The following is a 25,359-nucleotide window of genomic DNA, read 5'->3' on the forward strand; positions in this document are numbered from 1 at the left end:
TCTGTGTTTAACTTTTTGAGGAACTGCCAAACTGTTTTCCACAGCAGTTGCACCATTTTACATTTCCACCAACAATGTATGAGGGCTCCCATTGTGTATTCTTTTTATATTTTAAAATTTATTTTATTTATATATTTTTGGCTGCATTGGGTCTTCGTTGCTGCATGCGGGCTCTCTCTAGTTGGGACGAGCGGGGGCTACTCTTCATTGTGGTACCTGGGCTTCTCATCGTGGCGGCTTCTCTTGTTGCGGAGCAAGGGCTCTAGGCCTACAGCCTCCGTAGTTGTGGCTCGCGGTCTCTAGAGCACAGGCTCAGTAGTTGTGGCGCACTGGCTTAGTTGCTCCGTGGCATGTGGGAGCTTCCCAGATGAGGGCTCAAACCCGTGTGCCCTGCATTGGCAGGCGGATTCTTAATCACAGCGCCACCAGGGAAGCCCACCATTGTGTATTCTTTATACGTTTTTTGACAGTTTATATTTAATAGCTGTGTGTGTGTTTAGATTGCTTCATTGAGGTACAATTGGCATACCACAATCTGCACATATATAAAGTGTATAATTTGATAAGTTTTGACATATTTATGCATCTGTGAAAACATCACCACAATCAAGATAGTAAACATATGCATTATCCCCCCAATTTTTCTAATGCCCCTTTGTGATCCTTCTCTCTCCCTTCCCCATCATTGCCCCATACCACAACAACCACTGATCAGGTTTCTGTCACTATAGACTAGTTTGCATTTTGTATAAATGTTACCATTGTAGTATATACTTTTTTCTTAAGCTGGCTTCTTTCACTCAGCATCATTTTGAAATTAATTCATGTTGCTGCATGTATTGGCTAATTCTTTTTTATTTTATAAGTTTATTTATTTATTTACGGCTGCCTTGGGTCTTTGTTGCTACACGCGGGCTTTCTCTAATTGCGTTGAGCGGGGGCTACTCTTTGCTGCGGTGCGTGGGCTTCTTAATGCGGTGGCTTCTCTTGTTGTGGAGCACGGGCTTCAGTAGTTGTGGCATGTGGGCTCAGTAGTTGTGGCACACAGGCTTCAGTAGTTGTGGCTCACAGGCTCTAGAGCGCAGGCTCAGTAGTTGTGGCTCACGGGTTTTGTTACTCCGTGGCATGTGGGATCTTCCCGCACCAGGGCTTGAACCCGTCTCCCCTGCATTGGCAGGCAGATTCTTAACCACTGTGCCACCAGGGAAGTCCCTGGTTAATTCTTTTTTATTGAAGAGTATGTTCTATTGTATGGATATATCGCAATTTGTTTACCCATTTGCCTACTAATGGACATTCGGGTTGTTTTTAGTTTTTGACTATTACAAATAACATTGCTGTGAACATTTGTGTTTTTGTATGGACATAGGCTTTTATTTCTCTTGGGAAATACCTAGGAGTGGAATGGCTGGGTCATATGGTAGGGAATTTTTAATTTTTTTTAAGAAACTCCCAAGCTGTTTTCCAAAGTGATTTACCATTTTGCATTCCCACCACCAATGCATGAAAGTTCCAGTTGTTTCACATTCTCTGTAGTTGTGTCTTTTAAACATATAGAGAAGTAAGAAGAAAACAGAAAGAGACATAAACCCTTTTGGCATTTTCCTCCCCCAAATAATGCATGTACATGGTTAGAAAATTCAAACATTGTAGTCAGGAATAAAATGAAATGCAAAACCACTACCCAGAGGCAACTGTTGTTAAATCATTTTTTATCCTTTCTTCCAGAAAAACCTACACAGGCATCTACCCGCATATTTTTGGGTTTCTCTGCTCTTTCCCCTAGTTTACACAGAAAGAATCAAAGTATACACACCATCTGCACCTTGGCTTTTGTTCACTTTACAATTTATTTTAGAGGTATTTCCATATCAACACATTCTTTTTAATGGCTACATTGCAGAACATTTTTGCTATATGAAAACATGAATATGTTCCAGTGCAATTGATATAATAGGGAACTATTTTGAGTATACCGTGAATTTCACATTCGCTCATGCGTGATTTCATCTGCAAGAAATGCTAGGTGAATGCAGAAAACGGCACCTGCTGAATTGAGCCGTGGCAAAAATACACAAGCCACACGCAGGCACACACCTCAGACATCCTCCAGCAACCTCAGTTTGCTGTGTTATGAGCCACACCCATCCACATCTGGTGTTACACTTTTCTGTTGATTTCAGATTAGCCTCATTACCACTTCAAGGTAACTCAGCAAGCTGTAACTTTTCAATGCCCACTTCCACAAGCAAACTTGAGGTCTTTTTCAAGGCAAACTTCCAAGTTTATTGTCACACGTAGGTATTTCTTAACCATTTAATGTGTAGAACTGTGCTGCCATTTTTACAATATTAGATTCCTTTTTTTATTTGATTCCCTTTTTTTCTTAATGTCACTGATAAAATTTTTGAGTGTTGGGCCCAAACCCATTTTTCCTATAAGCCTTGTGGTTTTTGTTATGCAATGTTATACAGCGTGGTGATTTCTAGAAATGCATATGTCACATTACAGTGGAACTGATTTATTCCATAGTATGAATGTACATAATTTCTTTTAAGTTTTGTTTTTAAAAATTATGAAATACATCATATGTATATTAAAGAGCACATATAATAAGGAGGTATGTTTTAAAGAATAATAATAAAGTAACAAATACCTACTTAGCTATCACCCAGCTTAAGAAATAGATCAGCCGGACTTCGCTGGTGGCACAGTGGTTAAGAATCCGCCTGCCGACACAGGGGACATGGTTCGAGCCCTGGTCCGGGAATATCCCACATGTTGCCGAGCAACTAAGCCCGTGCGTCACAATGAAGTGTAGACCCCGCTCTCCACAACTAGAGAAAGCCTGTGCGCAGCAACGAAGACACAACACAGCCATAAATAAATAAATGAATGAATGAATGAATAAAAAAACATAGGAAATCACTAATACTTTTGAGCTTCCTTGTGTTCCTGTCGCTGATCATTTTATACCTTTTTTGAATATCTGAAACATTTGATTAAAAAACTAAATTTGAAAGTGTTAACAGTCCGTGCCTCTGGTCTTCCAAATGTTGATTAGGAACTGGTCTTCCTAAGGTTGATTCCCCAGGTGACTGCCTTGCCCTCCTGCAAGTGTACACATAGCATGTACACGCATACTTGGGGAAGGATAATCTGTAAATAGATTTCTGTTTAAGGTTAATGTATAGTGTGTTTGTCATTGTTATTATTTATAATGCCTTTATTGATTTCTAATTCACATACCATAAAATTCACTCCTTTAAGCTCATGCAGCTCAGTATCAAAAAAAACAAACAACCCAATCCAAACATGGGCAGAAGACCTAAATAGACATTTCTCCAAAGAAGATATACATATAGCCAAGAGGCATGTGAAAAGATGCTCAACATCAATAATTACTAGAGAAATGCAAATCAAAACTACAATGAGGTATCACCGCACACCAGTCAGAATGGCCATCATCAAAAACTCTACAAACAACAAATGCTGGAGAGGGTGTGGAGAAAAGGGAACCCTCTTGCACTGTTGGTGGGAATGTAAGTTGATGCAGCCAATATGGAGAACAGATGAAGGTTCCTTAAAAAACTAAAAATAGAACTACCATACGACCCAGCAATCCCACTACTGGGCATATACCCTGAGAAAACCATAATTCAAAAAGAGCCATGTACCACAATGTTCATTGCAGCTTTATTTACAATAGCCAGGAGATGGAAGCAACCGAAGTGTCCATCAACAGATGAATGGATAAAGAAGGTGTGGCACATATATACAATGGAATATTACTCAGCCATAGAAAGAAAATTGATTTATTTGTAGTGCGGTGCATGGAGCTAGAGTCTGTCATACAGAGTGAAGTAAGTCAGAAAGAGAAAAACAAATACCGTATGCTAACACATATATACGGAATCTAAAAAAAAAAAAAGTTCTGCAGAACCTAGGGGCAGGACAGGAATAAAGACACAGATGTAGAGAACAGACTTGAGGGGCAAGGGTAAGGTGGGACGAAGTGAGAGAGTGGCGTGGACATATATGCACTACCAAATGTTAAATAGATAGCTAGTGGGAAGCAGCTGCATAGCACATGGAGGTCAGCTCAGTGCTTTGTGACCACCTAGAGGGGTGGAATAGGGAGGGTGGAAGGGAGACGCAAGAGGGAGGAGAAATGGGGATATATGTATATGTATAGCTGATTCACTTTGTTATACAGCAGAAACTAACACACCATTGTAAAGCAATTATATTCCAATAAAGATGTTAAAAAATAAATAAATAGAGTAAACAATGTAAAAAACCAATTCACTCCTTTAAAGTGTAATACTTGGGGGGTTTTTTGGTTTGTTGTTTTTAGTATATTTACAAAGTTGCACAACCATCACTGTATCTAATTCCAGAAAAATTTCATCAATAGGTAGATTTTTGTAAATAGGTAGATTTTCTAGATTAGGCAGTGTTGCTAAAGAAAAACCAAATTTCTGAAAAATGTCTTATGTTTTAAGGTACTTGTTTTCTTTCTAGAATCTCAGCTCTTGATAGAAAGGCATGAGACTTATCCCCATAGGATTGACTGTCAGTTTGAAAGCTCCAGTGAAAAAATCCCTATTTAGTGAAGTGTGCAAAATTTGGCTTAATTTATATATTCTCAGTGACTGTGGCCAAGAGTTTGACACAGTCTTGATCTGGTCCAGTTCCTTTCTTTCCTTTTCAGCCCTTATTTGTAGACAAGTCTTTTTTTTTTTCCTCTTTTTGCTTCTCTTGGAAAGAAAACTTTTATGGCTTCACAACTGAAACAACAAGATTGTCATATGAGTCAGAATTATCACTTTAGGTAATTCCAGTGATTTTTGTCTGAAAGTGGCTCTAAGGAAGTTACTGGAATGTTATATGGCCTACCTTCTGTCAACTTAAGAAGAATTTACCGTAAATATATCAAAACCTGTAAACTTCCCAGATAGCTCAGTCTGTCTACAAAGAGTATGTTTAAGAGGTCGGGTAAAGGAAGGGTAAACCTACCTAAAGCCAGCTCTCCAGTTGTTGCACTAATGGATAGAAGCAGGGCGTTCATAATTTAGTATAGCTGTTTGATCCTAAACTCTTCTTCTTGTTACTTTGTAAGACTGGAGACAGAATACTGTCCTGAATGGATCCTGGGACAGACCTTATATAGCAACTTTTGTAGTCTTAAGCAGTTTTATTTATAATAGGAAAGTAGGTGTTTTTGACCTGGAAATATATAATACTTAAATAATGAAACAGGTTTTTTGAGCTCAGCTGTCTAACTGTCCCATTTTGCTCACCTCTTTACATGTCACACTGGGGACGGCTACATCAACCGAGTGGATCACATCAGTTTGATGCAAATGACCAACGTCTATCAGCTTCCCACCATTCTGGTCCAGTGTAAAATTGTGGCTATTTTTATTTAAAAGACCTATTTTTTCCCGTACCAGGTGGGTTGAAGAAACAGTGATTGTGTTGGCCGACACAGGGCTCAAACCTGTGTCCCCTGCATTGGCAGGCGGATTCTTAGCCACTGCGCCGCCAGGGAAGTCCCAGCATACAGTATTTGTTTTTCTCTTTCTGACTTACTTCACTCTGTATGACAGACTCTAGCTCTATGCACCTCACTACAAATAACTCAACTTCGTTTCTTTTTATGGCTGAGTAATACTCCCTTGTATATATGTGCCACATCTTCTTTATCCATTCATCTGTCGATGGACACTTAGGTTGCTTCCATGTCCTGGTTATTGTAAATAGTGCTGCAGTGAACATTGTACATGTCTCTTTTTGAATTATGGTTTTCTCAGGGTATATGCCCAGTGGTGGGATTGCTGGGTCATATGGTAGTTCTATTTGTAGTTTTTTAAGGAACCTCCATACTGTTCTCCGTAATGGCTGTATCAATTTACATTCCCACCAACAGTGCAAGAGGGTTCCCTTTTCTCCACACCCTCTCCAGCATTTATTGTTTGTAAATTTTTTGATGATGGCCATTTTCTGACCAGTGAGAGGTGATACCTCATTGTAGTTTCGATTTGCATTTCTCTAATGATTAGTGACATTGAGCATCTTTTCATGTGTTTGTTGGCAATCTGTGTATCTTCTTTGGAGAAATGTTTAGGTCTTCTGCCCATTTTTGGATTGGGTTGTTTTTCTGGTATTGAGCTGCATGAGCTGCTTGTAAATTTTGGAGATTAATCCTTTGTCAGTTGCTTAGTTGGCAAATATTGTCTCCCATTCTGAGGGTTGTCTTTTCGTCTTGTTTATGGTTTCCTTTGCTGTGCAAAAGCTTTTAAGTTTCATTAGGTCTCATTTGTTTGTTTTTATTTCCATGTCTCTAGGAGGTGGGTCAAAAAGGATGTTTCTGTGATTTATGTCATAGAGTGTTCTGCCTGTGTTTTCCTCTAAGAGTTTTATAGTGTCTGGCCTTACACTTACAGTGTCTGGTCTTTAATCCATTTTGAGTTTATTTTTGTGTGTGGTGTTAGGGAGTGTTCTAATTTCATTCTTTTACATGTAGCTGTCCAGTTTTCCCAGCCCCACTTATTGAAGAGGCTGTCTTTTCACCATTGTATATTCTTGCCTCCTTTATTAAAGATAAGGTGACCATATGTGGGTGGGTTTATCTTTGGGCTTTCCATCCTGTTCCATTGATCTATATTTCTGTTTTTGTGCCAGTACCATACTGTCTTGATTACTGTAGGTTTGTAGTATAGTCTGAAGTCCGAGAGCCTGATTCCTCCAGCTCTGTTTTTCTTTCTCAAGGTTGTTTTGGCTATTTGGGGTCTTTTGTGTTTCCATACAAATTGTGAAATTTTTTGTTCTAGTTCTGTGAAAAATGCCATTGGTAGTTTGTTGGGGGTTACATTGAATTTGTAGATTGCTTTGGGTAGTAGAGTCATTTTCACAATGTTGATTTTTTCAATCCAAGAACATAGTATCTCTCTCCATCAGTTTGTATCATCTTTAATTTTTTTCATCAGTGTCCTATAGTTTTCCGCATACAGGTCTTTTGTCTCCTAAAGTAGGTTTATTCCTAGATATTTTATTCTTTTTGCTGCAGTGGTAAATGGGAGTGTTTCCTTAATTTCTCTTTCAGATTTGTCATCATTAGTGTATAGGAATGCAAGAGATTTCTGTGCATTAATTTTGTATCCTGCTACTCTGCCAAATTCATTGATTAGCTCTAGCAGTTTTCTGGTAGCATCTTTAGGATTCTCTATGTATAGTATCATGTCATCTGCAAACAGTGACAGTTTTACTTCTTTTCCTATTTGGATTCTTCTTATTTCTTTTTCTTCTCTGATTGCTGTGGCTAAAACTTCCAAAACTATGCTGAATAATAGCGGTGAGAGTGGGCAACCTTGTCTTGTTCTTGATCTTAGAAGAAATGGTTTCATGTTTTCACCATTGAGAATGATGTTAGCTGTGGGTTTGTCATATATGGCCTTTATTATGTTGAGGTAGTTTCCCTCTATGCCTACTTTCTGGAGAGATTTTATCATAAATAGGTATTGAATTTTGTCAAAAGCTTTTTCTGCATCTATTGAGATTATCATATGGTTTTTATCCTTCAATTTGTTAATATGGTGTATCACATTGATTGATTTGCATATATTGAAGAATCTTGCATTCCTGGGAAAATTCTACTTCATCGTGGTGTATGATCCTTTTAATGTGCTGTTGGATTCTGTTTGCTAGTATTTTGTTGAGGATTTTTGCATCTATATTCATCAGAGATATTGGCCTGTAGTTTTTTTGTGACATCTTTGTTTGGTTTTGGTATCAGGATGATGGTGGCCTCATAGAATGAGTTTGGGAGTATTCCTCCCTCTGCTGTATTTTGGAAGAGTTTGAGAAGGATGGGTGTTAGCTCTTCTCTGAATGTTTGATAGAATTCGCCTGTGAAGCCATCTGGTCCTGGGCTTTTGTTTGTTGGAAGATTTTTAATCACAGTTTCAATTTCAGTGCTTGTGATTGGTCTGTTTATATTTTCTATTTTTTCCTGGTTCAGTCTTGGAAGGTTGTGCTTTTCTAAGAATTTGTCCATTTCTTCCAGGTTGTCCATTTTATTGGCATAGAGTTGCTTGTAGTAATCTCTCATGATCCTTTGTATTTCTGCAGTGTCAGTTTACTTCTTTTTCATTTTTAATTCTGTTGATTTACGTCTTCTCCCTTTTTCTCTTGATGACTCTGGCTAATGGTTTATCAGTTTTGTTTATCTTCTCAAAGAACCAGCTTTTAGTTTTATTGATCTCTGCTATTGTTTCTTTCATTTCTTTTTCATTTATTTCTGATCTATCTTTATGATTTCTTTCCTTCTGCTAACTTTGGGGTTTTTTTTTGTTCTTTCTCTAATTGCTTTAGGTGTAAGGTTAGGTTGTTTATTTGAGATGTTTCTTGTTTCTTGAGGTAGGATTGTATTGCTATAAACTTCCCTCTTAGAACTGCTTTTGCTGCATCCCATAGGTTTTGGGTCATTGTGTTTTCCTTGTCATTTGTTTCTAGGTATTTTTTGCTTTCCTCTTTGATTTCTTCAGTGATCTCTTAGTTATTTAGTAGCGTATTATCTAGCCTTCATGTATTTGTATTTTTTACTGTTTTTTTTTCCTGTAATTGATATCTTGTCTCACAGCGTTTTGGTCGGAAATGATACTTGATATGATTTCAGTTTTCTTAAATGTACCAAGCCTTGATTTGTGACCCAAGATATGGTCTGTCCTGGAAAATGTTCCATGAGCACTTGAGAAGAAAGTGTATTCTGTTGTTTTTGGATGGAATGTCCTATAAATATCAATTAAGTCCATCTTGTTTAGTGTGTCATTTAAAGCTTGTGTTTCCTTATTTATATTCATTTTGGATGATCTGTCCTTTAGTGAAAGTGGGGTGTTAAAGTTACCTACTATTATTGTGTTACTGTCGATTTCCCCTTTTATGGCTGTTAGCATTTGCCTTATGTATTGAGGTGCTCCTATGTTGGGTGCATAAATATTTACAATTGTTTTATCTCCTTCGTGTATTGATTGCTTGATCATTACATAGTGTCCTTCTTTGTCTCTTGTAATAGTCTTTATTTTAAAGTCTATTTTGTCTGATATTAGAATTGCTACTCCAGCTTTCTTTTGATTTCTATTTGCATGGAATATCTTTTTCCATCCCCTCACTTTCAATCTGTATGTGTCCCTAGCTAGGTCTGAAGTGGGTCTCTTGTAGACAGCATGTGTATGGGTCTTGTTTTTGTATCTATTCAGCCAGGCTACGTCTTTTGGTTGGAGCATTTAATCCATTTACATTTAAGGAAATTATTGATATGTGTGTTCCTATTACTGTTTTCTAATTGTTTTTGGTTTGTTTTTGTAGGTCTTTTCCTTCTCATGTGTTTCCTACCTAGAGAAGTTCCTTTAGCATTTGCTGTAAAGCTGGTTTGGTGGTGCTGAATTCTCTTAAGTTTTGCTTATCTGTAAAGGTTTTAATTTCTCCATCAGATCTGAATGAGATCCTTGCTGGGTAGAGTAATCTTGATTGTAGGTTTTTCCCATTCAGCACTTTAAATATGTCCTGCCACTCCATTCTGGCTTGCAGAGTTTCTGCTGAAAAATCAGCTGTGAACCTTATGGATAGTCCCTTACATGTTATTTGTTGCTTTTCCTTTGCTGCTTTTAATATTTTTTCTTTGTATTTAATTTTTGATAGCTTGATTAATATGTGTCTTGGTGTGTTTCTCTTTGAGTTTATCCTTATGGGACTCTCTGTGTTTTCTGGTCTTGACTGTTTCCTTTCCCATGTTAGGGAAGTTTTCAACTGTAATCTCTTCAAATATTTTCTCAGACCCCTTCTTTTTCTCTTCTTCTGGGACCCCTATAATTCGAATGTTGGTGCATTTAATGTTGTCCCAGAGGTCTCTGAGACTGTCCTCAATTCTTTTCATTCGTTTTTCTTTATTCTGCTCCCTGGCAGTTATTTCCACCATTTTATCTTCCAGCTCACTTATCTGTTCTTCTGCCTCAGTTATTCTGTTATTCTTTCTAGAGTATTTTTAATTTCGGTAATTGTGTTGTTCATCACTGTTTGCTCTTTAGTTCTTCTAGATCCTTGTTAAATGTTTCTTGCATTTTCTCTGTTCTGTTTCCGAGATTTTGAATCATCTTTACTGTCATTACTTTGAATTCTTTTTCGGGTGTGTTGCCTATTTTGTCTTCATTTATTTGGTCTCGTAGGTTTTTATCTTCTTCGTCTGTAATGTATTTTTTTTTTCATGTTTTTTTTTTTGTTGTTGGGTGGTGCTGTATTCCTGTCTACTGGTCATTTGGCCTGAGGTGTCCAGCCCTGGAGTTTGCAGGCAGCTGGATAGAGCTGGGTCTTGGTGCTGAGGTGAGGACCTCTGGGAGGGCTCACTCCGATTGATATTCCCTGGGGTCTGAGGTTCTGTGTTAGTCCAGCGGTTTGGACTCAGAAATCCCACCACAGGAGCTCGGGCCCGACCTCCAGACTGGGAACCAAGATCCCACAAGCTTCGTGGCATGGTTAAAAAAAAAAAAGGGAAGAAAGAAAGAAGAAGAGGAGCAGTACAATATCAAGAATAAAAAACAAAATAAAATTCGAAAGATAAAAAATGTATTAGTAGAAATAAAACTATAATTGAGACAACTGCAACAAGGTAAAAGAAAGCCACAACAGAAAAAAGAAAAGAAAAGGGGGGGAACAAGTCAAAAGGAGGGATCACTAACAAAATATAAAGAATAAAATAAAGTTAGAGAAATAAAAGATTTATTAGGAAAAATAAAAATATAAAAGAATCAAGAACAATGACTCAACAAGGTAAAACAGAAACCCAGTCTAAGAGAGGAAAACAGAAAAGAAAACCAAAAAAAAAAGAAAAAAAGCCTTGGCTTTGGGGGCGGAATTTAGGTGGGGGTGGAACTTAGGCAGGGGCGGGGTTTAGGGTGGGGCGGGACCTAGGCCAGTGGGGGCGGTGACATTTGAGCGTGGGGCGGGGCCTAGGCGAGGCACCGTTCAAGCCTGGGTCCGGTTCTCTGCTCAGGACCTGTGCAGAAGGGGAGAGGCAGCACGTGGAAAGGAGGGCCTCTGGAATGTGGAGTTCCCTGGAGTTTGGAGGTAGGGCACTGAGTGAGGGTGTGTGGGTGGGGTTTAGGCCCCGAGTGTTGGAGGGGGACTCCGAGTGTAGAGGTGGGGCCCAGGGTGGGGGTGTGGGGTGGGGCTTGGGTTCTGCACAGCAGGAAGGAGGCTCTGAGGACAGAGGATTAGGCCCAGGAGCCCAACAGGCTTCCTGGTGCCTAAGTGGACAGGGAGAGCACTGGCCCCGTTCCCTTCTGTTACTCCGTGCCCCTCCCCAACTCTCTCCCCCAGGGCCTCCCCCGTCACCGCTGGCCCCCTAACCGTGGGTGGGTCCCGCTGGGTGTAGGAACTCCTCCCCTATCCCAGCCGCCTCTCAGGGATGCTGGTCCCGGAGGTCCGGCCTTACCTTTGCTCCCCTTTCCATCCCTCCCACTCCCTCAGGACCCGCACGGCTGGAGGGGGCCTAGGTGGGCAGAGGATCAGGCCCAGGATCTCAACAGGTTCCTGGGGGTCCAAGTGGACAGGGGAAACCTGGCCACACTCCCTTTTGATCCTCTGCCCTCCCAGTACTTCCCCAATTTCCCCCTTCTGGCATGGGATCCCTTCCCCTCCCCTAGCCTCCCCTCTGGGGAGCCAGTCCCCTCCTGCCTCCATTTCTCCTCCCCCTTCACTCCCTCCCATGCCGCATGTCCTACCTGGTTGCTGGGGGTTCTTCCTGTCCCCTTCGGTGTCTGTGGTCCCCCACTGGTGCCTGGTAGGTGCCCTAGTTGTGAGGAGGCAGGCATTCTGCGTCCTCCTAGTACGCCATCTTGACTCCACCTCTCCTGATCTCTTTTTTAAAATTTATTTTATTGAAGTTTAGTTGATTTGCAAGTTGTGTTAATTTCTGCTGTACAGCAAATTGATTCAGTTATACGTATGTATACATTCTTCTTTTTCATATTCTTTTCTGTTATGGTTTATCACAGGATATTGAATATAGTTCGCTGTGCTATACAGTAGGACCTTGTTGTTTATCCAGACAGAAGTTTTAAATTTCTCACCATTCTGAGTTAACATGATGAAATCTCGTGCCATCCCAGTTCTGTCCCACCTGGGATGTGAATCATCCCTTTGTCCTGTGTATTCTGCCCTTTAGTCACTAAGTAGCCATCTTGGTATCATATCAACTGTTGAGGTATCAGTGCTCATGTTCAAGTCATCCTTATTTTACTTAATAATGGCACCACAGTGAAAGAGTGGTTATGCTGGCAATTCAGATATGCCAAAGAGAAGCCGTAAAGTGCTTCCTTTAGGTGAAAAGGTGAAAGTTAATAAGGAAAGAAAAAAGTTGTATGCTGAGGTTGCTAAGATCTGCCTTACAAACGAATATTCCATCTGTGAAATTGTCAAGAAGGAAAAACAAATTCGTGCTAGTTTTTTTTTTTCACACCTCATATTGCAAAATTTATGGCTACAGGGTGTGAAGAGTACCTAGTTAAGATGGAAAAGGCATTAAATTTGTGGTGAAAGAGTTGAACAGAAGACAGGGTTCATTACTGTTCTTTGTTTCAGGCATCCACTGGGGTCTTGGAACGTATCCCCCACAGATAATGGGGGGACTATGGTAGACTGGGTTTTGTGTATAAGACCTGGCTTAGAATAACTAGGATGGAGTTTTTTTTTTTTTTTTAACATCTTTATTGGAGTATAATTGCTTTACAATGGTGTGTTAGTTTCTGCTTCATAACAAAGTGAATCAGCTACACATATATCCCCATATCTCTTCCCTCCTGCGTCTCCCTCCCTCCCACCCCCCCATCCCACCCCTCTAGGCGGTCACAAAGCACCGAGCTGATCTCCCTGTGCTGTGCTATGCGGCTGCTTCCCACTAGCTTTCTATTTTACATTTGGTAGTGTATATATGTTCATGCCACTCTCTCACTTAGTCCCAGCTTACCCTTTCCCCTCCCCATGTCTTCAAGTCCATTCTCTACGTCTGTGTCTTTATTCCTGCTTGCCCCTAGGTTCTTCAGGACCACTTTTTTTTTTTTATTAGATTCCTTATATATGTGTTAGCATACGGTATTTGTTTTTCTCTTTCTGACTTACTTCACTCTGCATGACAGAGTCTAGGTCCATCCACCTCACTACAAATAACTCAGTTTCATTTAGGATAGAGTTTTTGTTGCTACCAACTTAAATGAAAATCAGAACAAAATCTTCTCTTCTCCCTTTTAGATTTCCCTTGATCTGAGTCTTTCCTATAAATAGGCTACTTCAGATCGCTTGTATTGTGAAAAATAAGCATAATTTTGGGAAGAAGATTTTCAGTTATCAGTATCAATGGGAGATGACAGCTCTATGGGTAATCTTCAAATAGAGGAAAAATTTAAATTGACACTGAAATATATATTTTGATTTTTTTGAAAGGACTTCTTCATGCCTAATGATTTTTGTCAGTACGATATTAAAATGGTTATTCTTTCTCAGCATGCACATTGGGCAGTCTTTGAGAAGCCTGCATGGTGTTGGAGTAAAAGCTGCTGCTATTTTTAGTTTGCAAGGTAAGGTATAATTCATGAAATGGATCATATGTATTTGGATTACTGAAAGTCAGTTGCATTTATGTATTTCTAAAGGTCCAATGTTAGACCTATGCAGTTCAAATCACCTTGCTTCTGGAGCTCCCCAATGCTTTATTTATTGCTGGTAATAAAACCTTCTAGTCACGATGCACAGTTCTTTTAATACCCTGCTGGACTGGATTTGTATCTGCTTATATTCACAAATGAAAACTGGTCTCTCGTTTTCCTCTGAGGATGCCTTTTGACCACATCTCCATAGGTTTAGATGTATTGTTTCCTTTTTGCTGATTTTTTTTTTTTTGCGGTACGCGGGCCTCTCACTGTTGTGGCCTCTCCCGTTGCGGAGCACAGGCTCTGGACGTGCAGGCTCAGCGGCCATGGCTCACGGGCCTAGCCGCTCTGTGGCATGTGGGATCTTCCTGGACCGGGGCACGAACCCGTGTCACCTGCATAGGCAGGCGGACTCTCAACCACTGTACCACCAGGGAAGCCCTGCTGATAATTTTTAAATAGTCTTATTGAAATTTCCTTCTTTCATATCATAGTGAGTTTTTGTTGATAATTTCATATTTAATTTTATCAAAATCAGAGAATAAAGCTGTAACATTTCCTAATTTTGCAGTAATTGAGACTTTCTTCATATAACTTACATAATTTAATTTAATGAATTTTTCTAGCTATTTAAAATATTTTTTTTTGGATTCAGAGTTGTATGTATATATTAAATCTGGCTTGTAAATTGTATTATCTATATCATCTGTATTTTCATCTGTTGTCTTCTTGATCTTTTAAATTTCTGAGAGACATATGTTCAAATTCTTCTCTTATGATTTTCTTAAATTCTTGTAGTTCTGGTTTTGTGTTTTGTATGTCTTGACATGATGCTGTTTGATTTATAGTTTATGACATATCTTTATGATTATGTCTTTTAATAGTAACAATCTTTTTTGTATTAAATGGTTTTTGCCTTAAATTATTCTCTCTGCCAGTAATCTTGCCATGTGTGCTTTTTGTTTGCATGTGTCTGTGTGTAATTTCTTTGCATATCCCTTTATCTTAAACATTTAGCTGTAATACCTTTGAAGGTATAGCAGTATCAACAAATAGATTTGTAAGTATTATAGGAAGAATGATGAAAGCTAGTAGTTTGTTCCCTGTGGGTATTTATATTTTGGCATGTATTTTAGTTATCCCTTCACTTATTTATTCAGTAAATAATTTATTGAGACCTTCCAGGAACTTTGGAGAGGGAATATGGGGAGAGCTGTGTTCGGTAGTATGATCAGGGAAGGCCTTCTCTGATAAGGCAGGCATTTGAGCTAGCATCTGGTAAAGCTAACCTGGGGGAAGAGCATTCCAGGCAGAAGGAACCATAAGTCCAAAAACCCTAGGGAATGATTGAGGTGTTTTTGAGGAATAGAAGGAAAACCAAGGCTTACTTGGTGGTGCAGTAGTTAAGAATCTGCCTGCCAAAGCAGGGGACACGGTTTCGAGCCCTGGTCTGGGAAGATCCCCTATGCTGCAGAGCATCGAGGCGCGTGCGCCATAGTTACTGAGCCTGTACTCTAGAGCCCGCGAGCCACAACTACTGAGCCCACGTGCCACAGCTACTGAAGCCAGCACGCCTAGAGCCCGTGCTCTGCAACAGGAGAAGCCACTGTAATGAGAAGCCCGTGCACCGCAACGAAGAGTAGCCCCCGCTCACAGCAGCTAGAGAAAGCCCACACACAGCAACAAAGACCCAATGCAGCCAAAAATAAATAAATGAAATAAATAAATTTTAAAAAGAACAAAAATAAAAAACATTTAAAAAAAAAGAAAGAAAATCAGTGTGTCTGGATCTTAATGATTAAGGATGGAGAAGCAGGCAGGGCCCAATTCATGTAACATTTTGTAGGTCATGTTAGGGAGTATGATTTTATTCTAAGAGTTATGGGAAACCACTGGAAGATTTCAAGCAGGAGAGGGCATGTTCAGATATGTTTGTATAGTCCTTTTCTGAGCTGAGCTACAGTTTACATACAGTGAAATACACAGATTTTAAGTGTACAGTTGGAATGAGTTTTTAACGATTGCATGAACCCGTGTAACCCACACCTTTAAGATAAATATTTCGGGGCTTCCCTGGTGGCTCAGTGGTTAAGAATCAGCCTGCCAGTGCAGGGGACATGGGTTCAGGCCCTGGCCCGGGAAGATCCCACATGCCGTGGAGCAACTAAGCCCCTGTGCCACAACTGCTGAGCCTGAGCTCTAGAGCCCTCAAGCCACAACTACTGAGCCTGCATGCCACAACTACTGAAGCCTGCACGCCTAGAGCCCGTGCTCTGCAACAAGAGAAGCCACGACAATGAGAAGCCCGCACACTGCAACAAAGAGTAGCCCCCGCTCACCGCAACTAGAGAAAGCCCGCGCACAGCAACGAAGACCCAACACAGCCAAAAAAAAAAAAAAAAAATTTGGTGGGCCCCAGTGCAGACATGGCCAAGTCCGAGAACCACACCATGCACAACCAGTCCCGAAAATGGCACAGAAATGGCATCAAGAAACCCCAATCACAATGATATGAATCTCTTAAGGGGGTGGACCCCAAGCTCCTGAGAAATATGTGTTTTGCCAAGAAGCACAAGAAGGGCCTAAAGAAGATGCACGCCAACAACACCAAGGTCATGAGTGCACATGCTGAGGCTATCAAGGCCCTCGTAAAGCCCAAGGAGTTCAAGCCCAAGATCCCAAAGGGCAGCAGCCACAACCTCAGTCAGCTTGCCTACATCGCTCACCCCGAGTTTGGGAAACAGGCTCGTGCCCGTATCGCTAAGGGTCTAAAGCTTTAAGGCTCTGCTGGCCAAAGGCCAAGGCCGCAGTTGCAGGTACAGCTGCAGCTCCAACTCTAGTCCAGCTCAGGCTCCCAAAGCTGCCTAGGCCCCCACAAAGGCTCCAGAGTAGAGGCCTTTATCTACCAATGTGAGGACAGAAGGACTGGTGTGACCCCTGGGCTGCTGTCTGCATGGGACTGGTGTCCTCCTGTGCTATTTGTACAAATAAATAGGGGGAAAAAAGATATAAAATAGTTCACCCCAGAAAGAGTCTTTATTCCTCTTCTCAGTCCGTCTCCACTACCAGCACCCCAACTACTATTCTGTTTTCTTTCATCATAGATTAATTTGTGTGTTCTTGAACTTCATGTAAATAGGATCATTCAGTATGTGCTCCTATTATGTGTCTGGCTTCTTTTACTTACCATAATGAAGATTTATTCCTGTTGTTGGTTGGATCGGGAGTTCATTGGTTATACTACAATTTGTTTACCCATTCTCCTGTTTTGTTTTTTGTAGACATTTTTGAAATGTCTATCTGGCTAATAGAGGAGAATGCATTCTCTCTTTCACATGTTTAATAAAGGAGCACTAGTTGTCTTATTTACAGAGGGGAAAATACTTTGTTTGAAATGAAAATTACAGAAAGGACAGGGCTAAAGAATTATAAAATCATTATTAACATGTTAGGAGCATCTGTCTGTATGGAAGCAGATGGAAAATGATTGTACTGTTGCTCCCCATCCCCCTTCTTAAATCAGATAGGAAAAGTCATCTTGAGTGAAAGCACGAAATACAGTGGTTCTGGTGAGATTCAAATGCCATGAGGATCACAGAATTTTATATATTGAGAAGGTACCTCACTTAGTAAAGTTTCCAGGAACATTATTTATCAGATTTTATTCCTTTACCCAAGAGTTGACCATATCTTGTATGATGTGGTGTTTGCAAGACAGGGTTCCAGGACTAGATTCTAGAGATTTTAGGTCTTCTCTAACATGAGAACTAAGACCTTTTACTAATAATTTCTAGTGACTCTATATTACATAATTTTTGGTTTAAATTGTACAATTTTCCTTTAAAAATTATTTTTCTTTTCAAAGTATAGAGCATTAAAAAGTTTTGTTTTGTTTTTGGTATTTAACCTTTCTCAGAAACTTAGACTTGTTTATGTTATTTGAATGGGTGTGATACAGGGTGGTTTTGCTTTCTTACATTGTATTGCAGTACATGGGGGGAGGAGAATGTGTCTTTTTAAAGTTCAAATTGCCAGTGTTTACTTTTTATAAAGAAGTTATTTCAATGAGAGAAAAATTTTAAATTAGAGGAATCAGCATTACATACATTTCTGTATTTGGATTTGGTCCCATGGTATGGAGAAAATCCTTTCTCACAGACAAATTATGAACAGTAACTGATTTTCTTTTTTAACAGTTTACCACATCAGTATTCTTTTCAATTTCATTTGATTCAAACCCTTAAGAGGATTAGTAGGACATTTTGTTTCAAAGTTGAACCTGACAATATCTAACAACTGTTCGTATTTCCTTTTCATAAATCTCAAAGACAAGAAGAATCCAAAACTTACTATTACATGGATCATTTGTTACACATTCCACATACTTACTTATTACATCATGGTGAGAGCATGCCTTGGCAGATGTGCCTAGCCTTAGGTAGCATATACTTGAATGTGGCATGTATGTTCTTTAGTATTGTTCTTGGTAGAACAGAAGCAGACCTCAATTACTAAAAACGCTCAGTACAGACCTAAATCTTCCTCAACGTGTTTATCGGGGGGAGCTCAAACCTGTGCCCAAAGATGACAGGAAAGGCTTTATTACAGGCGCTGCATGAAAATGTGAATTACCTTGGCAGCATAAGTTAATTCATTGGTGGTTTCTTCCTTACCCACCCCACCCCCTTGCACCTCCAAAATCTTCTCTTTTTTCCCTTCTATTCTCTCAGTTTTAGAGCAGAAGTCAAAAGAGAATTTTGCTTTATCCCTTAAGTGAGGGTAAAACAAAATACTGTTTTCTTCAAGAATCCCCAACGTTTTGGGGGAGGAGCCACCATTACTCCTGAGAGTACGTGGGGAGAGAGGGGGTGTGGGAGGAGAATATGGAGATTATGAAGTCCGCTGAATGGATGAGTGAAGATGATGCTGGACTCACTCATTTTTACAGATAATCCAGTAAGACTCTTGGTAAACTGTAGAAGACAGGTAGTCATTGAGGAAATGGTATGGTGCAAAACAGATTGGAGATCTGCTATGATGTATCTACTTCTGATACCAGGTTTATCTTGATAGTAGGAGGTTTTGTTGTTGTTCTTTTTCTGTCTGCATTAGGGAAAAAGGAGTGAGGTTTATTGATTTTTAAGAAAGTATTATTTATGTAATTGCCCAAGATCTTTTCAGGTTGTCTATAACTAGTTGCCGACCAAATGGAGAAGGCTAAAAGAACAATACCCTACTCTCACTTTTTATAAGCTTTAAAAACAGAAAATAATAGTTGGATTCAGGACTTCTCCAAAAATATTCATTTATATTCTAAATTAGAGCAGGTAGGTAATGATTGTGAACAAACATTAAATGACTTGATTTAGGATGTTTATAAATGCTTGGGGGGGGGTGGGCAGGTAGGACATTTTAAAGTTTAGGGCCATTATACAAAATAACAATTATAGGAAAAATGTTCTAGATCCAGGATTTACATACATATCATTACATGATGAGTCTCTCCCAGCTGAATCAAGTGAGTCTACCTCAGAGATTGGTGAAAGAACTGGACTAAGAGCTGAGAGGCTTTTAAATTGTTATTTCTGTCTTAACTTTGAGTGAATAAAAAAATAATTATTTTTGGGTTATATTTTATTTTCATTAATTTTATTTTAAAACTGTTTATTACCTCAATAAATACATCTTGTGTATTTTTGCCTTTGGTTAGGTAAATAACCTCCATCAGTGGTAGAGGAGAGGTTTGGAAATTAGGGAGCTCTTCTTGTCTTTTCTGTCATAGATCAGTCTTCTAAGGGGCAACTCATCTAACCTCCCTGGACCTGTTTTCTTACCTGTCAGTAGACCCTCGCTGCCCAGTAAGGGACCCACCAGCCACAGGTTGTTATTGAACCTTTGTAATGTGGCTAGTCCAAATTAAGGTGTACTCTAGGTGTAAAAGACTTAGTACAAAGGTAAGAATGTAGAATATCTTATTGTTAATACGTTTATATTGATTATATCATTGGAATGATAGTATTTTGGGTACATTGGTTAAATAAAATATATTATTAAAATTAATTTCACCCATTTCTTTTTCCTTTTTTAAATGTGGGCACTAGAAAATGTTTATTTCCGTTTGTGGCTCACATTATGTTTCTCCTGGATAGTGCTGATCTGTACAGCATTTCCTAAACTGACTCATGAAATAATAAGTGCTCAGTGAAACACAGTTTGGAAGAGGAGCGGTGTCCAGTGGAACTTTCTGCAGTGATAAAATGGTCTGTATCTCTGTTGTCCAATTTAGTAGCTACTGGCCCTGATGGCTATTGAGCACTTGAAATATGGCTAGTGTTCTGAAATGTAGGAAAAGGAACTGAATTTTAAATATTATTTAATTTTAATTAACTTTAAGGAGCCACATATGGCTAGTGGCTAATGTATTGGGACAATGCAGATCTAAAGATTTATGGGACAGTTTTATTTAAAGACTTGTATACCTAGGACGTGTTTACCATATTGCAAGCTTGTTAGTTTAATATAAGTCTATACAGTTTCTGTTTATTATGAATAATAATAAATGATCAGTAACAATAATATTTATTAAGTACTTGTTATATAGCATGTACTATGTAAGTACCAGAGAGAGGATTTGTATAATAAATTATTTACTGAGGATTTCTATAATAAATTATTTACTGAGCTATATTCTGTAATATATTTGATGCATTGTGGTTTCCAGGATATTGTGGGCTTACCATGTTTTCATGAAAATCTGGTTTCTTTTCTTTCTATATGAGGTCCCTTCTGTGAAAGCCTGGCTCCTTTTGGAAGGTCTGAACAATGTGCTGCCTTGTTAAAGGATTTTCTTTTGAAAGGGAAACGCATGCTTTGTAACAGATGATGATTTTTTTTTCAGTGAACTTTTGAAGTTAGTTATGTTTTTAGCTTTAAAGGGGATGTGTATGTGTATTTACACAGACTTATAAATATCAGTATTATGTAATATTCCTTTTGTATGTGTGTACACATCTATGTATTGATATCAAGCAGTGTTATTAATTAATGTATTATTGCTTCACAGTGAAGAACGAATGTCATCATGTCTGGAATCAAGCGAACAGTCAAAGAAACTGACCCTGATTATGAAGATGTATCTGTGGCCCTTCCAAATAAGCGGCATAAAGCAATTGAGAATTCAGGTAGAAATTCACTTGCCTTAGGAAATTATTTCTTTGTTGACATATGCCTCCCTATAAGATTTATAGGAACTAAAATGAAATGCATGTCCACTATTGTGTATATTTTGAAGAGGTTTGTGAGAGGGATTAGCTAAGTGCTCTGTTTAATAGTAATATACCATGTGTGGCATAAAAGGCTGGAACATAATCAGGTAGACTGTGAAAGCGTCAGTAATGAGACAGGCTCTAAGTTTTAGCTATCATTGTGTGTTAGGTGTAATCATAAAGTCTTAGCAATGTGTGTACTACAATGTGGTATCATGTGAGATGATTATAGGTGGTACATGAATTAAGGTTTTTTATTTTAATCGTTAATGTTAATGTCTATAGAAAAGAATGGTCTTATCAGACTTGCAGTTTCATGGCTACTGCTTAGGATAAGGCTAACTTTTTTTTTTTTTAATTTTAATTCTATTGGAGTATAGTTGATTTACAATGTTGTTTTAGTTTCAGGTGTACAGCAAAGTGATTCAGTTATACACATACATATATTCATTCTTTTTTAGTTTCTTTTCTCATATAGGTTATCACAGAATGTCGAGTAGAGTTCCCTGTGCTATACATATATGTCCTTGTTGGTTATCTATCTTATGTATAGTAGTGTGTGTATCTTCATCCCAAGTGTGTGTATCTTCATCCCAAGCTCCTTATTTATCCCTCCCCCCAAGGGCTAACACTTTTTAAAAATACTATTTAATGGCGTTAATTAGATGTTTCACATGGTTCTCAAATGTGGTAGGTAACTTGAAGGTGGTATATGAATGATGGAAATTTGGGAAACACCGATCTCTGCACTTAGCTGGTGGTGGCTTAGTTAAGGCTCAGAGGCATTAAATTACTTGCCCAAGATCATTTAATTAGTTGAAGACCAGATCATCTGTAGTTACCCAGAATGTTTTAAGCTGTCTCAAAAAAAGTGGCTATATTTGAGTTTCTAAATCAAAATACTGCTAAAATTCATTACTGTTTATTTAAAAAATAAATCTATGTAAGTTATTACAGCTAGATGAAGAAGGTCTCAAAGTCATAGATAAGGTGCTGCAGCTCCACAGAGATCAGGCCTCCAAGGTTAAGTGGTGAAGGAAATTCCTGTCTGTGTCAGTGCAGTCAAGTCATATGTACCCCACAAAAGTCTCTGTGTACCGGAAGTGATTAAATCCAGTTCCAAACAATATAAACATTTCACTGCAACTTTTCTCTCCATTCAGTTGTAATTTTATTTACAAGGATACGTCATTTGCTTTCAATAACAAGCCAGATAAATATGAAAGTATCATGAAACTTAAATTCATTATTCAAATGCATCACATGGCATATCTTTTTTGTAATAAAAATAAGAAAAGGGAAAACTTACTGTTTTAGGAAGCATCATAATTTCAATTTAAATCTAATGTAAGTTCACAAATACGTAGCCTAAGCAGGGACAGTTTTTTGTTACTAAGTGCCAATTTGCTGTTCTTGGTGTCCATTCTCAACCTAATTCCTAATAAAGATTTTATTTTTATTCTTCAGAATTTTTCTCAAAGTAGGTTTGGTAGGATGCTTCCCTTTTTTTTAAAATGTAAATTTATTTGTCTTTCCACCTCACTGCAAATAACTCAGTTTTGTTTCTTTCTATGGCTGAGTAATATTCCATTGTATATATGTGTCACATCTTCTTTATCCATTCATCTGTCGATGGACACTTAGGTTGCTTCCATGTCCTGACTGTTGTATGTAGAGCTGCAGTGAACATTGTGGTACATGTCTCTTTTTGAATTATGGTTTTCTCAGAGTATATATCCAGTATTGGTATTGCTGGGTCATATGGTAGTTCTCTTTTTAGGTTTTTAAGGAACCACTATACTGTTCTCCATAGTGGCTGTATTAATTACATTCCCACCAACAGTGTAAGAGGGTTCCCTTTTCTCCACACCCTCTCCAGCATTTATTGTTTGTAGATTTTTTGATGATGGCCATTCTGGTGGTGTGAGGTGATACCTCATTGTGGTTTTGATTTGCATTTCTCTAATGATTAGTGACGTTGAGCATCGTTTCATGTGTTTGTTGGCAACCTGTATATCTTCTTTGGAGAAATGTCTGTTTAGGTCTTCTGCCCATTCTTGGACTGGGTTGTTTGTTTTTTTGATATTGAGCTGCATGAGCTGCTTGTAAACTTTGGAGATTAACCCTTTGTAAATTGCTTCATTTGCAAATATTTTCTCCCATTCTGAGGGTTGTCTTTTTGTCTTGTTTATGTTTTCCTTTGCTGTGCAAAAGCTTTGAAGTTTCATGAGGTCCCATTTGTTTATTTTTGTTTTTATTTCCATTTCTCTAGGAGGTGGGTCAAAAAGGATGTTGCTGCGATTTATGTCATAGAGTGTTCTGCCTATGTTTTCCTCTAAGAGTTTTATAGTGTCTGGCCTCACATTTAGGTCTTTAATCCATTTTGAGTTTATTTTTGTGTATGGTGTTAGGGAGTGTTCTAATTTTATTCTTTTACGTGTAGCTGTCCAGTTTTCCCAGCCCCATTTATTGAAGAGGCTGTTTTTTCTCCATTGTATATTCTTGCCTCCATTATCAAAAATAAGGTGACCATATGTCAGCACTAGTTTTAAATTGGCAGTCTAGTGGCATATTTTACGGGGAGAAAATGACATGGGTGATTAAAGGTCCAAATTTTGTCTGCAATTTTTTTTACACCCCAAAGCATGGGTGGTGATTTTTTCATATTACAAACACAGGATCATTATGCAAAATCCCAGGTTTTTCAAGCAGTCATTCGACTCTTCTTTTTTTTTTTTTTCTTCTCTTCTTTTTTTATTCTCTTGTAATCAAACTACATTTCATATCTGATGTTTTTAACTCTTTGAATTGCATATTACTTTGAGTAGTCATCTGAATTGAATTGCCTTCAGAGACATTTTCTGTCCTTTTGAATTCTTTCTTTGCTGGTTCCTTCAGGTAGTTGTAATCAGAAACTGCTGAATTGCATGCTAGATCCTAACTTCCTGCCTTCTTATGAACTGCTCTTGTGTCACAGACTACCTCTTCCTCTAGCTAATTCTTTACTTTCTTTTTCCTTGGGGTTATGGTTTTTCAGAAGTCACCACGTATTTCTCTCGGAATCTTCATGGATTTCTTTTTCTTTTTTGGTAATTTTATTTTGATGTGATTTCAAACAGAAAAATTGCAAGGAGAATTTGTTTGTCTTTTGTCCAGATTAATTCACCGATTGTTTACATTTTGCCTCATTTGGTTTATCATTCTTTTCCCCCATCCCCAATCCATACACACACATACTACACAAATGCATGTATGCATGCAGGTATATATGCACATCATTTTTTCAGAATCATCAGAAGATACATTAGACACTTGTAAACACATGTGTATTTCCTAAGGACAAATTTCTTATGTAACCACAGTACAATTATCAGAAGCAGGAAATTTTAACATGTTACATTACATTATCTAATCTGCTGTCCATATTCAAGTTTTACCAGTTGTCCCAGTATTTTATAACTATTCCCCCTCTCCAGGATCACACAATGCATTTAGTTGTTATATCTCTTTAGTCTCTTTTAATGTCCTTAACTTTTCTTTGTCTTTCTTGATTTTGGTATTTGAATGTATAGGCCAGTTATTTTGTACAGTGTCCTTCAATTTAGGTTTGTCTGATGTTCGCTGTGATTAGATTCAGCATTTTTAGCAGGAATGCCACAGAGTGGTGGAGTCTTATCAGTACATCATATCAGAAGACATGCGAGGTCAGTTTGCTTGAATATTTGGTGATGTTAACTTTTCATTATTGATTAAGGTGATGACCATTAGGTTTCTCCACTTCAGAGTTACTGTTCCTGGGTTTCTTTTGTTGCTTGCTGACTTGAATCAAGGCGGCAACTGATTAATTAGACGTTGGATTATTGTATGTTCTTTGTGCAGCTCGAGATGCTGCTGTGCAGAAGATTGAGACTATTATCAAGGAACAATTTGCACTTGAAATGAAGAATAAGGAACATGAAATTGAGGTCATTGACCAGGTATAATGATGTTAAATTAAAAATAAAGGAACAGAACTATTGAAAAAAACTATATATGATGAATTTTTAAAAATCTGTTGAGATGGAATTATGGTATATTTTCCCCCTTTGCTGTTCTTTTAAAAGTAGCTTTCTCGTTTTTGGAAAAAAAGACCTGCGCCTTTTTTTTTCTTTAAATGACATTGCAGAAAAAGATAAAGAAAAAAATCACTTGAAATTCCATCCCAAAAGATAATTCCTCTTTGCTTTTGTGCTCAATATCTTTGTGGACATTTCTCAATGAATACGCATATATACATACAAATACATATTTATATGTCTATATACTCTTGCAAACATTGTATTTTGTCATTTTTTAAAATATTTTGCCAATCTGATAGGTGGAAAATGGTCATTTCTATTTGTATTTCTTTG

General features: G+C 38.3%; 1 protein-coding gene and 1 pseudogene across 11 annotated transcripts in view; both read left to right on the top strand.

Moving 5' to 3' along the window:
- Positions 1 to 25,359, top strand: part of YEATS2 (YEATS domain containing 2) — a 109,526-nt gene that overhangs the window by 5,708 nt on the left and 78,459 nt on the right. For 7 of the 11 annotated variants that reach the window (XM_067738206.1, XM_067738213.1, XM_067738215.1 and 4 more), the window contains exons 1-4: positions 10,978 to 11,124; positions 13,558 to 13,631; positions 20,767 to 20,884; positions 24,848 to 24,945. In XM_067738206.1, the coding sequence (XP_067594307.1) occupies positions 20,785 to 20,884; positions 24,848 to 24,945 (198 nt within the window). In that variant the 5' untranslated portion in view covers positions 10,978 to 11,124; positions 13,558 to 13,631; positions 20,767 to 20,784. Of the gene's footprint in view, positions 1 to 10,977; positions 11,125 to 13,557; positions 13,632 to 20,766; positions 20,885 to 24,847; positions 24,946 to 25,359 lie in introns of those variants that run through there. The other 4 variants (XM_067738207.1, XM_067738208.1, XM_067738209.1 and 1 more) reach the window with 2 other exon arrangements.
- Positions 13,951 to 20,735, top strand: LOC137224965 (large ribosomal subunit protein eL29 pseudogene; annotated as a pseudogene).

The sequence above is a fragment of the Pseudorca crassidens genome, chromosome 5 (genome assembly GCF_039906515.1).
Source record: "Pseudorca crassidens isolate mPseCra1 chromosome 5, mPseCra1.hap1, whole genome shotgun sequence".
Taxonomy (NCBI): Eukaryota; Metazoa; Chordata; class Mammalia; order Artiodactyla; family Delphinidae; genus Pseudorca; species Pseudorca crassidens.